This window comes from Leptonychotes weddellii, chromosome 5 (genome assembly GCF_054177405.1).
Source record: "Leptonychotes weddellii isolate Sample4059 chromosome 5, ASM5417740v2, whole genome shotgun sequence".
NCBI classification, from domain to species: domain Eukaryota; kingdom Metazoa; phylum Chordata; class Mammalia; order Carnivora; family Phocidae; genus Leptonychotes; species Leptonychotes weddellii.
Window position 1 is genome coordinate 148,643,388 of NC_138373.1, and position 17,500 is coordinate 148,660,887.

A 17,500-nucleotide genomic window follows, 5' to 3' on the forward strand; every position below is an offset into this window, starting at 1 on the left:
CAAGCTATGTCTTGAAGAATACATAGGAGCTTTCTGGGTGCCGAGATGGCAAAAGCAGTGGAGTGGGGGAGACACATTACACATAAGGACATGTGTGCACAATGGCATGGATGCACGACAGGGCACCACATGCTTAGGGAATCGGGAGAAGGTCAGCGTGGCTGGGGCAGGTATCAAGGGATGAGCCGAATCAAGGCTGCACACAAGATCGGAGCTACTCAGAAGCAGGAACAGAGCACCACTGCCTCATCACAGAGGATTTTTTTTTAAGGTTTTATTTATTTATTTGACAGAGAGAGAGAGCATGAGCAGAGGCAGCGGCAGGCAGAGGGAGAGGGAGAAGCAGGCTCCCCACTGAGCAGGGAGCAAGACGCGGGACTCGATCCCAGGACCCTGGGATCATGACCTGAGCTGAAGGCAGAAGCCTAACAACTGAGCCACCCAGGTGCCCCTCATCACAGAGGATTTACTATTTGTTGTCCCAGAAGAGATTCCTGTATCCTTTTGTGGATCAACTCTCACCCGGTTCCAACTTAATGGTTCTGCTGGGAACAGTCCATCACAACATGGAATGACCAGTGACCCCAAGCCAACCAGTCGTTCCTCCCTGAGATTCCTTCCCATGGAGCAGGTGTGGGGAAGCCCTCTTTCCTCTCTGGTCAGGAGACTGTAAGCACAGAAGCCTGGGCTACCTGCGGCCATGACTCCAGGCCCATGAGGACAGCCAACTTAAGGGAACAGAGCTAGGAGGGAGGGATCTGAATCCCTGGACCTGGAGGCCTAGACAGCCAGCTTCTCTCCGACTCTTAATGTTTTTTCACATGAGCCATAAACTTCCTGTTGCTTATGGTAGTTTTAATTAGGTCCCACCACTCCCAGCCAAAAGGGCCTTGTCATGTGCATATCCATTGGGCCTGACACAACAAAGCTGCTCCAAACACAGCTGCAGAGGGCAAAGCACAGGAAAACAATCCGAAGAAGAAAACATCCAAATCAAGCACAACTTGATGGCCACCTGTTACTACCATGTGCTGGACAGCTTACTGGGGTCCAGCGGGCCAGAGACCAGCCCCAGGCCCAGGGAGCACCCAATCTTCACACATCTCAGATGCCATCACAGGACAAGATGTTCTTACTCACAAAGCCCACCGTGACCAGGCCCCTCCCCACCTGGGGCTACCAAGCCATCCTCCTTTCTCCCTTTGCAAGTTGCAGAAACAAAAGAACCAGGACAGGATACTCAGTCGAGAATATTTTTCCATCAAGGCTCAGAAGAAGGCCTTGCATCCATTCCAAAAGGCTTTGGCCTCCCAGCGCCCACCACCAGCCCACTTCTGACTGAGCCACCAGCCTCAGCCTCCGGTGTGCACCCCATCAGAGGAGCCTCCCTGATCACATTTTAATAAAAATCCCCACCTCCACTCCCTCCTGGTATCCCTTACCCTACCTGGCATTTTTCTCCACCTTTGATCACCACCTAACATGGCCCCTATTTATTTATTTTCTGCTCCCCACCCCAATTAGAATGTAAGCTCGGGGGGGTGGGGGAGTGATGTCAAAGACTCTCAGTTTTGTTCATTGTTCTCTTCTGAACATCCAGGACAGTGCCTGACCCATGTCATGTTTCCAATCAGTATTTGTTAAATGAATGAACATACACACAGTGATACAAGACTGGAGGAAGGGAACAGACTAAGGAGCAATGTACTTCAGGTCTTCAGGAGGTTAAGATGGGCAATAACTTGATATGCCCAACCTCAGGTGGGATAAAGGAAGGGACTGGACAAACAGGACCCTGAGGCAGGCAGGTCCACGCTAGTGGTAGAGCTGGGTGGACACCTTCCCTACCTAACACTCCTTTACCCATCTGACAATAACCCCTGATTTTCCTTGAGTTTATCCTGCTTTGGGGGGTGAGCCTGTGACCTGATTTAGCCCATCAGCATGCCCCACACCTTTGCTCATACTGATTGCTGATCCAATTCAGGCAATGAGAGTCTCCCAAAACAAATTGGTAAAAGAAACTTCCTGTCCGGGGACACTGGTAGTTGGAAGGATGGTCAAGCCCGGAGGTGGAATCATCACCTGGAACCTGAGAATAAAGCCAACTCAGAGGAAAGCACCTCTGTTGAGAGATTTGAGTCCCTCCCTGGATCCGGCCGCGCCCACAGGAACATTTCAGTAATGTCAGCCAATAAATTCTCCTTTTCCAGTGAGCTATTTTGAATTGGGATTATGTCATTCCCAACTGAAAACATCCTGACCAATACTGAAGAACAGGGGGGAAATACGTTCTCACGGCTCTTCAATACCTCGCAGGGAAGCCTAATGTCAGGCAAGGTGTCCCAGAAGAGCAATCCCATACCTTTTGGTGAAACGTATTGACTATATTTCTGGTGAGCAGGATGGGACCATGGTGGTCATTTTATTTACTATTCGCAGTTACATTTTGGGAATAAATTCAACAACTTTGAGTGTTTCTTTTAGCATCTCAGCATCTCACAACCATAAAAGCAGATTAAACAGAATCCAATATTCCACTCAGCGCAGAGGGAGAGAAAGAGCACTCAATCTTGGTGAAAAGAGCACTGAATCAAGAGTCCAATAATCTGGTTTCTAATCCTTATCCGATCACTATCTAGCAGTGTGTTCTGAGTCAAATCATCTGCTTCTCTTGGTCTCGATTTCTAAGTCTGCAAAATGAGCAGCATTACTACATCCCCTTAAAGCACCCATCCAATTCTGGACTGGAAAGCCCTCTAAAATAGGGATTCCTAATCTTTGATAGGATCTAAACCCCAGAAAAACACACAGTTGCACAAAAGCATAATTTTGCACAGAGTTTCATGGGGTTCACAATGCTAGAAACCAATCTAGATCTCCAACCTCTCCATTCTGCAGTAACGAAGGCACTAGCTTCTTCTTGAATTCCTTTGGTAATGGGGAGCTCACTACCTTACAAGGTAGCCAAACACGACTGAACTGCTCTAGAAAAATGAGTTTGTCTTCATATGGAACCAAGAGCTTCAAACAGTAATTTCTACCTATGAGTCCAAATTCTCCAGAGCAAATCAGAAAAACCCCTCTTTCTCCTGTGTGTGGCATCCCTTCGTTTGTCTGAGGACTGTTTCCACCTTTTAAATGCAAATAATTTGTGAGGAGAAATGCAGAGGATTCACCATGCAAATTATGTTATAGTGCATTGTTAGAAAAATATGTCCTTCCACCTCATCCGAAATATGCCAACCACCCAAACATAGATGCCAAATTCCAAATAAGCACCGATGGTATTAATCTGCATGATCTAGGTTTCGCAGAAAGAGCATTTATGTACAAAAATATCTCGAAGGAAATGGCATAGTCTTGAGGAAAGAGCACTTCATTAAGAATCAGAAGACTTGGAGTAGTATCTGCCTTCTCCAACTACCTGTGTACGGTTGTGCAAGTCACCTAACCTCTCTGAGCCTGTTTCTCATCTGTAAAATGTGATCAAACCTACCTCACAGGGATGCAGTGAGGATTAAATGATATAATGTTCATAAAGCTTCCAGCCCAAGCCTGGCCCCACCGCAAATTCTCAATCAACTCCAGTTCCCGGGCTCAGCAAGCAGCGCGCTTCTTTCGATGCGCTCGGCGCTCTGTCAGGAGCGGGATTCCCCTTCCCCGAGCCGGAGCCTGCGCTCTGGGCTCGACTGAGGCTCCCTGGCCGCTCGCGCTTTTCTCTCCTTCTCCAAGATGGCGGCGGTCGGCGGCGCTGAGGCGGGATCCGGGCGAGCCGAGTGAAGGTAGCGGCGAGCGGAGCCCCCACGAGGCCGGCCTGGGCCCCCTCCCCGAGGCGGCAGCGGCCCCGCCCCGCCGCCACCCGCCGCTTGGGCCCGCGACACCGCCGCGGGGGCGCGTCAGGCCCGGTGCGGCCTAGCCCAGAGGCCGAGCCGGGGACTGGAGTAGCGGCCACAGTCCGCCCCCGAGAAGGGGCTGGAGCGGGCCGCCGAAGGAAGGCGGGCGGGAGCTGTTCAAATGGGGAAGGCGGGAAAGCTGCGGGGCCGGGAGGGGGCGTGCGGCCGCCCCGGGGGCCTGCGGGCCGGGGCCGCCCCTCCCCCTGCCGGGGCCGTCTCCGCCCTCGGGGGCGCCGGGAGGCCGCCGGGGACGCGGGGACCGGGTCGGGGCCGCGCTGCGGCTCGGGACCCGGGGTGCGGGGTCTCCGGGCTGTCAAGGCGAAAGGGCCCCGGGGTCGGGACGGCGGGAGGGCAGGGCCCTCGGCCGGCGGGAGAGGATGCGAGGAGCGTTCTTCTTTTCCTCTTCACAGAGCTTTGTTGAACTAGCTGTTGCTGCAAAACGGCCGGGAGAGAATCCCATTGGTTTGCGTGGGGACCGCAAAAACGGTGGTCCTGGGGGCTCTCTGTGTAAATAACCCGGTGTTGTGTGTCCTTTTTGCGGGCGACCCAGTTGGAACGTGCCTTCGTAGTGCGATCTTCTCCGTGCAGGCCCGTTTCCCCCCACAGCTATTACTTGTAGATTCACTTTATATCATGCACCATTTCCCCCTCTCTCTGCCGGTTAAGCAGGTGGCTGATTATATTCCCTTATAGCAGAACAAATAAAAAACTCAAAGGAAAGCTTGTTGATTGGTCAAAGCTCGTCAAAATTTGTATTGGTGGTTTTTTGGAAATGTGTGTTTTCAGCCGATCTGTGCGGTGGTCGTGGTTCCGTTTAGCTGCCATGCAGTGATAGGATTCAATCCCCATCCCAGGCTGCCGGGATCTCTGCAGTTTCCAGAGCTGGCAGGGGCTGTGAGTGCTGCTTAGGTAGGTTCTGGAGAAGGGAGTGGCAGGAATTCGGAGTATCTGTGTTCTGAGATTGGAGGAGATCTCTAGAAAAATGACAAGACAGCACCTGCGCTATCCCAGAAGTAAACAACAACAGCAACAATTTAAAAACTGCCAGCAGCTGGATGTGCACCTTCCTTCTTTTTCCTCCACGGAGAGGCGATTTCAGTTCATGGAGGGAGTGCTGGAAGAGAACGCGGACTCTTGAACAAGGCTCTCATCCCGGACTAGACCCGGAATTCAGGATTTTGCTTACTGCTCGGATCAGGGGGATTAATTTGTTCTTTTTCAACACTCATTTACATTCTGGAATGAAGAAGCTTGTTAACGATTGCTGGGGCTCAGATTACTTCAAACAAATCACCTTCTGAAACTTTTTTTTTCCCCAATAATTATCATTTGGACCTGCAACATAAAAAAATACTATACCTGATGATTTTTTGCTTTTTCATTCATCACTTTGGTAATCCCGAAAGCTGTGCCTGAACAAAATGTGGACACTTCTCTACACGTGGAACAGCAGCTCCCCCTCCCCTTTTTCATATCCTGAAGAGTCCCAGAAGAGCCATTTAACATTTTGCACATTGCATAAGTACGCATTTTTTGTGATGGCATGTATCTGGCCTCCGTACGCAACATTAAATAATGAACTTTCACTATGTTGTCATTTCTTAGCACACTGAGAGGAACATAATTGTAAAACTATCCCTGCCTCTTGAAGTTGACAACATTGAATTTGATGGAATTCAGGAGAATGGGATTTAACACCTGTTTTACTATTGCCAACATTTAATGTAATTATGGCCTCTGCTTTCTAATGTGAAAATCAAACCTAATATTTTTTTACTTTCGTTAATCCTACAATCTGCTGCCTAACCCTGAACTCTGAGTTTATCATGGATAATATGCAAGACCTGGAAGGAATATCAATGGGTCATCTGATCCTATATAAATGTTGTCCTAACTCTGCCTTTCTTCCACACTGTTGCTTGAGACTTCTTTATCCGGTTTCATCTTTCCTTTATGAGTCAGCAACCAAAACTAACCCCTGAGCTGCAATAATATCTTGATTTTTAAAGAACCTAAAAATTCAAGGTCCATCAGTCTGCCCAGGCTGTGAGTGGCATAGTCCATTGTGTTTAATTTTATTTTTTAAACTCTTGACTGTTCAGTTCTTTAGCGAATCGGCCTTGCCTTCAGGCCCCACTCAGTTTTTTTCTCTACAGGTTATTTAATCCTGTAATTTATAAAATGCTTTTCAGTGTTTTTATGAAAATTTAAACAGCAGCAGGCCTAATTTCAATACATAGTGCTCACACCAGCACGTGTTTTCTGTGTTCAGAAGATCAACTGATTTCCTGTTCCCTTTCACAACTTTTTAAATCCACTGGTTGTTTTTTAAAGCAGTCAGTTACGAGACCATGAACATTTTTTTCATAGTTCAGAAGTCAAATCATGGTTTTCTTTCTCTTACTGTCTCCTGAGGTACTTATTCCCACTCTGTTAGATTGTTCAACTCTGTTTTATGTTAGTTTTGATGTTACTATAAAGAAGGCTGGCCTGTAAGTCTCAGGGCCTGCCTTTGCTTCATTTAGAAGTGAATTTTCTTGTTGACAACAGATTGACGGCCATATTTATGACAATGAATGTTTAAGATTGTTTCCTTGTCAAACATTCTTAGCCAAAATTCATTTGGCATGAAAACATTTAACTTGAGGTCTCAAGTTGTCGTATTTCTTGGCATTACCAGCCTATGAAAACTAACGGGACCTATATATTTTTTCTCATGAAGTCAGTATATTGTAGTGCTAGTGAGAGGGCATACAATTTTCAAATGAATGGACATGATTCCCTATGACATTCCCCCTTCCTTCACTACTTTTGGAGTCAGCACCACTTGTGTGGAAAGGGGAGGGCAGTAATTTCTATTTGAGAAAGTTGAGAATGCTGGAGCATGAAAAACTGGCTACATGATGTACATTACTTCGTATTTCTACATGAGCTCTGACCTTATATCCCCTTCATTTCCTTTGAAAGCCCTGGGAGCAAGCAGTTCTTTGGTTTATCACTAAAATAATTGAATCCATTTGGTTTCTTTACTTCTCTCTAGATTCTCTTAACTTTGGCCAAGTCCGTTCTTCCTTCTCCTCCTCAGGGCAGTGGAGAAATGCTTTTTTATGTTACTTTTCTTTACGTTCCTTGTAAATCATTCTTGGTAATGCTTTTTCTCTTTGTTCAACTTAGGCATGTCTGCGCATTGTATTTTATCTGACTTGTGCAGTTAGGTCTTTTTTCCTTTCATTTATTTTAAATGTAACTCTTAGGAGAGTTTCCCTTGTTAATCAGATTTTCTTTGACAAGAATTACATACTTCAGTATTACCCATACCCACCTGAAGGGACTGGCAATGTCTCACTGAAGAGCCCTTCAGCATTTCTAAATCCCCATATAGTGATGAAGGTAAAATAAAATGTAAATAAATAACCAATCCAGTCACCTTGTAAGCATTTCACTAACCGGATGAGAACATTTTCAATATATTTAGAATGTCATTCTTAAATTTCCTGCAAAGACTTCCTACAGGATTTGTGACATTGCCTGTCCTTAAAGTATTTGAAGAACTTTACCTTAGAGTACAATCTGTGGCTTGTCATTGTCAAAGTCAGTGACATAAACTTGGATGTCCAAAAAATTTTTTTAACAAATACAAAATAATATTTAGAACATTTAAATTACAGTAATTCTTCAAATCAGTGAAAATCTTAATAATCATAAAAACTCACCACCAATGGACAAATGATAATTCTTCATTTTCACCTAGTCTTTAAGAAAGGCCTGATAGCCTTGAAAGCTGTCATGTGACCAATATAAGAAGTGTCCTTGCTTTTACACTTCTGTGGTTTTGAGCAAATTCATATAAACAAAATGCATACCAAAAAATTACACTAAATCTCTTTAATATCCCTTTAATCTTATCATTTCTGTTTAAACTGCAATACAATAGATTTTAGCCTGTCACCGATCCACATGGTAGGATTTTATGGTCTGGAATGTTTGCTGTAATCTGTCTTCCTCTGCATCCTGCTTTATCTGTGCATTTTGTAACTGTGATTGAACTTATCCCTCTGACTTAATGTCAGTATTTACCATCTCAGTGTTGTCAGTCCTGTTGGCATTTCAGAAATTCTCATTAATTTTGAGATATTTTTTATTATATGGGGGTATTTTATATACTTCACCAAACCACAATTCTAACTCATAAATCAAATCAAATTAAGCCCAGTACACTTCCTGCAGTTTCAACCCCAGTATGTTTACAAACAGAATGAGGAGGTGACAAGACACTCCTTTATTTCTTGCTGCCCTTCCAGTCTGCCCTTGGATCACTACGCATTTCCATCTGGAAGGTTGCTTCTCCACAGTGATTTCGCATTACAGGAGGGTTTTCCTTCTTTGTTTCTCAGACCTGGTCCTGTAGACGGGAAGGAGCCTGGACACAGTGACACATTCACAAAGGCCCTGCAGGACCGCCATGGCTTATGATGACTCCGTGAAGAAAGAAGGTATGACCCCTTAATCTGAGAAGCATTCTAAAGGGGGTTTCCTCTTCAGTCCTTGCAGCCCATGGACATAGAGACCAGGACTGGCCATCACAGCCTGGACTCCCAAGTGATGGCCTAGAGCAGTATTATGACACTCAGCCTCCACATCATCCCCAGACTGGGCCCATGGAAGCGAAAACCAGGACAGGGTTCCAACATGAGAGTCTGAAATATAAGTCTTTGTAGTCTATTGGGGTGATCCCCTGCAGCACTCGTGGTCCTTGCCAGCTCCAGTGTGCAGGAGTCTGGGGATAGGAATCACATTTTGGACTCCCACAGAGCAGCACAGCATGTGAATCCTTATTCTTTTCAGCCTTACCTCTGCAAGTCTGTGTCCACCTGCCAAATCACAACTAAGAAACCATGTCTGAGGATGCACACTGGGCCTTTGCATAGCGTGGAAGCATTGTTTCTTCAGGTTTGGTTCTTGTATTTGCAGCCAGGTCATCAAGAAATACTCTTGTCCCCCTGGATCTAGCCCTATATTCCAATGGACTTATTGAAACATTAGATTAACTTGGAAATGGAGGGACTGTTGCATTACATATGTGGTGATTTGGTTGTCACTTACTTGCCTTTCTCCTTCCCTTTCCCAAACGAACCTGGCTTTCAGATTGCTTTGATGGTGATCACAGCTCTGAGGATACAGGACTAGCCGCTGGCCGAAGCCAACGAGAAAAGAAACGTTCTTACAAAGATTTTTTAAGGGAAGAGGAAGAAATCGCTGCTCAGGTCAGAAACTCTTCCAAGAAGAAGTTAAAGGTAAATTCTAAACATGTGAATTAGGAAAGTTTTTAACCATCTCACGTCCTGTTTCCTAGTACTTGAAGAAAGAAACGTATTTTTAAAACTTTAAAAAAATAAACATCGTTCGCTATTTTTAATATTTCCCGTGTTTTACTTTGTTTTCCAAAGTCAGAAATAAGAGAACAAAATTGGTTCCAAACTGCTTTTGCCTCATCATCTTATTCAGTGGTCAATTCTTCTTCCTCTTCAATTCCAGGATAGTGAGCTTTATTTCTTGGGGACGGACACACACAAGAAGAAGAGGAAGCACTCCTCTGATGATTACTACTATGGAGGTAAGGAGGGGAAAGGGCAGCAGGTGGGATGAACACATCACTGGTTCTTGGAGTCGGGGTAGGGGAAAGGGATCCAGATGTTGCTGACTCAGTGGCCTATTTAACAGGACAGTGGTTCTTGTTCTGAGTGCCGATAAACCAGTGTGAAGGAGGAGAGAGGTGGAGGGCTGGTATTTTGGAGGATTCAGCATAGAAGAACAGTCTTCATTTGTGATACACCAGGTACCAGGTTCCTTCTCCCCCCAATCATCCACTTATCTTCTGCCCATTGTTACCTAGCATCCCTTTTGCCATATGTAGTCCTGGGCCCTCTGGCCTGCACCTGTGGGTTACTTCTCAGTCCAGTGCATAGCCACTCACAAGACCAGTTTTTCTTACCTCTCTTATGCGCATAACTGATGAGACTAACCCTTTACTAGAATAGGCTTGTCCTGAACACAGAAGCAAATGACACTCTGTCTACAGCGTAACCTAAATTGTAACTGCTCGTAATCCCACAACTTAGTCCGTTCTTCTGGGTCTACCCTCTCTGGTTACTGTGAAGACTCAGTGAAGAGAAGCAACTTTAGTGGCAAGAACTGTGTCCAGGGTCAGGCAGCATTTACCGAGCCAAGAAGCACACGGGCGTCATCAGGAATCAGTGGAAGGGCCTCCCCTCAAATCATTTCTCTTAGCCTCTTCCTCATTTTAGTTGAGTGTTTTTTGGTGAGAGAGGAAACTTGTTGGAAGTTGGTTTGTCGTTTGGACATTACTTCTTTTGATTATTTCCAGACCTTTCGTCTTTGGAATCGTCACAGAAGAAAAAGAAAAAGTCCAGCCCGCAGTCTACCGATACAGCCATGGACCTGTTGAAAGCCATCACTTCCCCGCTGGCAACAGGCTCCAAGCCCTCCAAAAAGATGGGGGAGAAATCCTCTAGTTCTTCAAGTCATTCAGAGAGTAAAAAGGAACACCACAGGAAGAAAGTAAGCGGAAGCAGTGGGGAGCTGTCCCTGGAGGATGGTGGTTCCCACAAATCAAAAAAAATGAAACCGCTCTATGTGAACACAGAGACACTGACCCTCCGCGAGCCCGATGGCTTAAAGATGAAACTGATTCTCTCACCAAAGGAGAAGGGAAGCAGCTCGGTTGATGAGGAGCCTTTTCAGTACCCCTCTCAGCAAGCGACTGTGAAAAAATCCTCTAAGAAATCAGCTCGGGATGAGCAAGGTGCTTTATTCCTAGGACACGAGTTACAGAGCTTTCTGAAAACAGCCCGGAAGAAGCACAAGTCCTCCTCAGACCCACATTCCTCTCCCGGCCCCGAAGCCTGTGGGGCGGATGGCTCCCAGTTCCCAGAATCCCACAGTGCTAACCTTGATCTTTCAGGACTTGAACCTATTCTAGTAGAATCGGACTCGTCCTCTGGTGGGGAGCTAGAGGCTGGGGAGTTAGTCATCGACGACTCTTACCGGGAAATCAAGAAGAAAAAGAAGTCCAAGAAGAGCAAAAAGAAGAAGGACAAGGAGAAGCATAAAGAGAAGCGGCACTCCAAGTCCAAGAGAAGTTCAGGCCTTGCAGCTACCGCCGTGGGAGAGGTCGCAGTGGCACCTGGCCCTCCTCCCAGCGTCCCCCACACTGGAGCCACTGCCCCTCCCCAGCCACTGCCCGGCCTCCACACAGATGGGCATAGTGAAAAAAAAAAGAAAAAAGAGGAGAAAGATAGAGAAAGAGACAGAGGAGAAAAGGTAAACCATTTTTTTAAAGTGTGGTGGTAAGAGACGATAGTAGTAAGCAGACTTGGAATTAGGCAGCCGAGGTGAACGGCAGGGAGCGTGGTGAGGCCAATCTGATGGGATGACAGGAGGTAAAATATGGCCAGTGGCCAAGTCTCTCTGGTGCAAAAACAGGAGCAATCTTAATTTTTCCTTGGTTTTCTTAATAGAGTTGTTCTCCCATCGTGCCACGCGTAGGCTTAGGGATACTGTTGAACTTGGAATTCACAGGATCCAAACCTGGTTTCTTTCACTGAGCAGCACTGTCTGCCTGGGGCAATTGAGAGAGATGAAGAGGTATTCTGAATTCCTTCTGAGAAACAGATCTTCAAAATTAGGAAAATAATGACCAAGTTCATGGGATAAGCTAATGGCTTTCCACTACCCTTCGTGGGCCACTTTCTGGTATTTTTAATGTTAAATGTGTGTTCTTTCACTATGTGAGTGCTTACTGTTTGCTGGGTCCAGTGCTCCAGTGGGTGGAGAGAGGTGCAGAGCTGAGGAGGACATAGCTCCTGACCTTAGGGAGCATGCTGATTGCTGAGGAGGTAGGAGGGAGAAATCAGCCACCTTAGTTTAACTTCTTTTCCTGCAACTCGAGAAATCTTCTAGTAGTTTGTACTTTAGGGGCTGACGACTATGTCATTAAAGGTTTTCTGTAAAAAGCTTTTTCCCCCCCTGCTATCAAAGTAATACATTAATTTTATAGAAATTTAGAAATTCAGAGTCATGGAAAGAAAAAGGTCAAAAAGGTTAGTTTCACCACCTAAGGACAACCATTTTCTTCCCATGTTTAGAGTTCTGCAAAAGGAAATGTCAGATAAAGTCTGAAAGAGGCGCTACTAAGAAGGAGAAAGTCAAGTGTACTAAGAATTTGGGAATGGCGGTTTCACTTCAGTCTGTAATTGAGGTTCAAGTCATGTTTCCCACTACAAAGAGTGCCTTTTTTTTAAGATTTATTTATTTGAGAGAGAGTGGGCACGTATGTGTGTGCCCGTGCACACACGGGGTAGAGGGAGGAGGAGAGAGAAACTCTAAGCAGGCTCTGGTGCTCTGTCTGACTGGCGAGGGGCTCGATTTCAACAACCCTGAAATCATGACCTAAGCCAAGACCAAGAGGCAGACACTTCACTGACTGAGCCCCCCAGGCACCCCAAAGAGTGCCCTTTAAGTATGTATATCTCAGAAATTAAAAACAAAACTGTACCTTCTGAGCCGAGAATGAGTGTGAGCATAAAGAACTGGATAGTCAAATACTAGGTCAGGTTTTATTCATTTATTTATTTGAAAATTGCTTCATGAGATCATATATATTCTGTGTAAGATTCTGTTTATCCGGAGAACTTCCATTCTATTAATGTATGATAATGCCATGAACTAATCTTACAGTGTTGAATGCAGGAGGACAGGGTAGTCAGAGAAAGCTTACCAAAGAAAAAGGATTTCACTGGAAGGGAATACAAGAAGGCAGAAAGATGTTTAGGAAGTAGCACAGCAGAACAAATGAACTCTAGTCCTGCATTTCTAACTGCCTGATAAATATTTCCACCTTAATGCCTTGGATTCCTCAGACCCATGTGTCACTGATTAATAAGCTCATCATCCAGCCTCCCAAACCTGCATCTCCTCCTCCATCTGCTTCTGTGTCCCCCATGTCCTTCCAGTCAACCCAAACTCAAAACTGTATGCTTATAATCATTTTTCTCAACACTTCATTATGAAATTTTTCAAACAAAAAGCTTTGAAATCGTACAGTGAACACCATATGCCACCCAATGAGATTCTATCGTTACTGTTTTGCTGTTTGCTTTATCACACATCTGTCCGTCCATCAATCCATCTTTTATAATGTATTTTGAAGTGAATTATAGATATCATACACTTCACCCCCAAACACTTCAGCTTACATATCATTAACTTAAGTTCAGTATTTGTTTTCAGGGTTTGTTTTTTGTTTTTTGTGGTTTTTTTGGTAGAATTTACTTATGCACAAGTGTACACATGTTTACCATTTGTGTGAGTTTTGACAGTTGCACATACCTGTGTGACTAAACCTCTGTCAGGATATAGACATCACCATCATCCAAAATAGCATTCTCATACCCCTTCCCAGTCAGTCCTCACTCTTCTGATTTTTTCCCAGTCTTACAGCTCATTTTTACATCTCCCTCTTCCCTGCTTGCCCTCTCCTCTATGTCCACTCAAGTGTTGAGCCTGATATTCTTCCTCCTTAATAACTTCCACGCCTTTATGTCCTCCATTACCACTCCCCCACCTTGGGCCTCATCCCTCCCTGTACTTAATGTAATAAATGGCCTTCTTTCTGTTTCTTCCCCAATGTAATTAGTATACATTGATGCCAGAATGTTCTTAAGTACGACTTTGTTGTGGACAGTCCTCTGGTTCAGCATCTTCAGTGGATCCTTACCTCCTTCACGTTAGAGCGTAAGCTCTGAGAAGACCAGAATCATGTCTGTCATGCTCTCCACTTCATCCCTAGCACTGAACCCGCAGTCTGGCCTGTCATAGTTAGTCCATAAATACTTGTTGAATGAATAAATATCAAAGTCCAAACCCTTCGTCAAGCATTCATAATTGTCTGGGATTTAGCCCTAAACCTCCCTTCTCAGCTCTACCTCTTAGTCTACGTTACACACACTGTATGGAAACCAAACTTAGCCCTTACAGTCTTACCTCTTCCTTTGCTTGTTTTTTATAGTGATCTTCTTTGTTCTCCTTCATCTACTGAAGCTCTGCCTTCCCTTCAAGACCTAATCAAATGCCGCCTCTTCCAAAACATCCTGACCCTCCAGTCAGAATTAACTTCTGACTTCCCATAACACCTTGCTATGGGAAGTCACTGCACTTATTGTCCCTTATGTTGGAGTTTTCTTTGTGCATATTCCGTTTCCTCTATTAAAGACTATAAGCTCCTTAGGGACTGTTTTAGTCACCTTACTATTATCTTCAACTCCTCAATGTCCTTGGTTGGCATTTTGTCATAGATGTCAAATGAATGAATATATGGATGCAAACATAAGTATTGAACAGGTAGGTCAGGTGCAAATTGCAAAGAATCTTGAATTAAGGCTTTGGCAGCAGGCACTCTGGGCTTATGAGCAGGACTTAGTAGATGTGCTTTCAGTGATCGTTTAAGAAGAAAATGATAGCACTGCAGCGGATGGGTGAGACTGAGGAGAGATTGTAACAGACCACCCAGGAGCTTATTACAGTCTGAGGTTTTGAATACTATAAAAGCCTCATGGAAACAGCTGAAGAGACATTCAGGAGAGGCTCTGAAGGAAAAACTGACAAGATCTGGCAGTAGGGCTTAGGTCTGGGAAAGCAGAAGCATAAATGAGTATAAAAATGGCCCTTAAAGGGGCACCTGGGTGGCTCATCAGTTGAGCGTCTGCCTTCAGCTCAGGTTGTGATCCCCAGATGGGATCGAGCCCCGCATCGGGCTACCTGCTCAGCAAGGAGCCTGCTTCTCCTTCTCCCTCTGCCACTCCTCCCCGCTTGTATGCGCTCTCTCTCTTTCTGTCTCAAATAAATAAATAAAATCTTTTAAAAAAATGGCTTAAGGTTTTGAACCTGGGTGCCTTGGAAAATAAAATTATAATCTCCTCCAGTGTAGGACTTATTTATAATTCCCCCATGTAGCTAGCAATTGCTAGTAAAAAAAAAAGATACTTTGATTTATAGCGAAAATTTTACTAGGAATCAGTATTTGATCATGACTGTCCAAACTTGAGGTAGTCATACTTGGAATGTAATCATTTATTTATCCAGCAAGTATTTATGGAACATATACCATGTTTCTTAAAACCTGACCTATACATAAAAATTTCCTGTGGCGTTTGTTTTTTGGTTTTGGGGGTTTTTTTAGAGAGGGCACAAGCGCATATGTGCAAGCAGGGGTTGGGGGTTGGTGCAGAGCGAGAGCGAGAATCTCAAGCAGGCTTCATGCCCAGCGCGGAGCCCAATGCAGGGCTCAATCTCATGACCCTGAGATCATGACCTGAGCCAAAATCAAGAGTCGAACACTTAACCAACTGAGCCACCTAGGTGCCCCATCCTGTGGAGTTTAAAAAAAAAAAAAAATCCTTCCCTTGGTTTTATTTCAGTAAAAAAGAACTATCTAAAAGTCCACCAAAAGATAGAAGGGAAGGCTTCAGGAATAGCGTTCCTCCAACTACAGTGAGCAGAGATGGGAAAGCCAACTGGTAGGAACGCTGAAAGCCTCTGTGTGCCCTTTCTACTTTGGGTCCTATGACCAGGACTGGAACAAAAATAGACAAGCAAGAAGGATGGCTGGTTTCGGAGAAGATAAGTCAGGTTAGATTTTAAGATACACGTGTCAGGAGATTCAGCATCTCTCAGGTTAAGTGTGTGGGCTGGGGAGCCAAACCACTTGAGTTCAAATCCTGGCTGTGCCAGTCACAAACCATGTGCTGTTGGGCAAGTTGCTTAAGTTCTCCATCTAGAAAGTGTGGGGCGGCTGGGTGGCTCAGTTGGTTAAGCGACTGCCTTCAGCTCAGGTCATGATCCTGGAGTCCTGGGATCGAGTCCCGCATCGGGCTCCCTGCTCAGCGGGGGGTCTACTTCTCCCTCTGACCCTCTTCCCTCTTGTGCTGTCTCTCATTCTCTCTCTCAAATAAATAAATAAAGTCTTTAAAAAAAAAAGAAAGAAAGAAAGTGTGGATGACGACAGGCCTACCTGATGGGGTTGTTAAGGGTTAAATGAGGTGATAATAGATGTAAAAGGGTTTATTTAGGGCCACAGTGTGCCAAGGCCCTCTGCGGCCACAGCCAACTCACAGGGGCACCACTGGATATTTTAAATATATTTTCAAGAGAAACAGCGGTATGTGGCATCAGTCAGACACCTTAGGAACCACTAGCTCAAGGTACTTCATGGTTGCAACATCTTATCCTGTTCCACTCCTTTCGATAATGCCATGTCTTTTCAATGCTGGTCTGCTGTAATGGCTGTGGTGAAAAGCCAGTATCACATGAAAACCCACATGGGCACCCAGCTGAGTTCAGGAACTCTGGCTTTGCACATTCATGAGCATCCGGTAAAAGCTGGTTGTTAAAATCATCATCGCGGGAGAAGTTCCAGAGAGCGATGGAAATGCAAGACCTGGAACTCAGTAGAGCAGTTGGAACTGGGGTGAGAGCTGGAGTGTTCCTTTGCACCAGATGAAATCCGTGAGCGGGGACCAGGGAGGAGAGCCCAGAGCAGAATCCTGTAGGGCGCGCAGCTTGGGGCACCGGAGAAGGAAGGGGGGTGCAGTGGTGTGGGAGGAGAAACCAGAGAGCGGCCAGTGTCACAGAAGTGAGGGAGCAGATGGTTCGAGAACAGACTGGACTCCAGTAGAGAGGATGAGGAGCTCCAGTGCAGCAGGGAGAATGGGAACCAGCCTGGCCGAGTCCATGCAGGAGTGAGAAGTGGAGGCAGCAGGGGCGGAAGTTCTCACTGGAGACTTTATACAGACGAGGGGACTGGGCTCTGTCTCTGGGGAAAGGTAATGCTCTCAGTGCTGAGTTTTGTTTGGGGAGGGGCTTTTTGTGGTTTTATTTTTTTGCTTGTGTGTTGGTTCGTTGTTGAATCCTGCTTTCTGAGAAGGAGTAGAGCAATCAGCTGGTAATACCTTGATGATGTCCCCTTTAAGATCATCCCAGTGGCGTGGGAGTCTTTATCTGTATTGGAGGAGCAGGATCCAGTAATATTGCAAAGATACCTTACTTTGGGTTTTACTAAATCAATAAAAGCCCATTCACTACTACTCAAAATAGTATCTGTGATGTTGCCACTTCAGAGGCATGCCTCCAATTATCTATATGTTTCCAGAACGTTCATGTTTCCTCTAAGCAAGCTGAGGCCAGCCAGGTGGCCTGGTATCTGGCACACTCAGACATTGTTGTTGATCAAGTGATACCCTGAAGTCTCAGCTATAGCTACACTTGTGATGGTATTACATTCTCCCTCTGGTAAAACCAAAGTTGAGTGACAATAGCGATAAATGGTAAAAGTTAGTAGCTGCCATCTAATGTGTGCCTGCTCTGTGTCTAAGGCATATGACATCCTAGGCATTTGGCATCTCTAACAGTCTTCACTGATAGGTATCAATAGCCCCATTTGACAGAGGAAGAAGCTGAGAAGAAAAGACACAGAGCTGGAATTTTAATAGAGGTTTCTTGAACCCCACTCCCATAGTCTTTCAGCTATA

At 45.3% G+C, this 17,500-nt stretch overlaps 1 protein-coding gene across 4 annotated transcripts in view; it reads left to right on the forward strand.

Moving 5' to 3' along the window:
• The first annotated feature begins 3,704 nt into the window (after nucleotides 1–3,704).
• The window catches only part of HMGXB4 (HMG-box containing 4), a 31,973-nt gene continuing 18,177 nt past the window's right edge, over nucleotides 3,705–17,500 (forward strand). Inside the window, exons 1-7 of one of the 4 annotated variants that reach the window (XM_031041702.2) lie at nucleotides 3,745–3,785; nucleotides 8,291–8,389; nucleotides 8,742–8,846; nucleotides 9,042–9,190; nucleotides 9,432–9,510; nucleotides 9,618–9,732; nucleotides 10,282–11,237. In XM_031041702.2, coding sequence (XP_030897562.1) covers nucleotides 10,350–11,237 — 888 coding nt within the window. In that variant the 5' untranslated portion in view covers nucleotides 3,745–3,785; nucleotides 8,291–8,389; nucleotides 8,742–8,846; ... (2 more) ...; nucleotides 9,618–9,732; nucleotides 10,282–10,349. Of the gene's footprint in view, nucleotides 3,786–8,290; nucleotides 8,390–8,741; nucleotides 8,847–9,041; nucleotides 9,191–9,431; nucleotides 9,511–9,617; nucleotides 9,733–10,281; nucleotides 11,238–17,500 lie in introns of all 4 variants that reach the window. The other 3 variants (XM_006745588.3, XM_031041703.2, XM_031041704.2) reach the window with 3 other exon arrangements.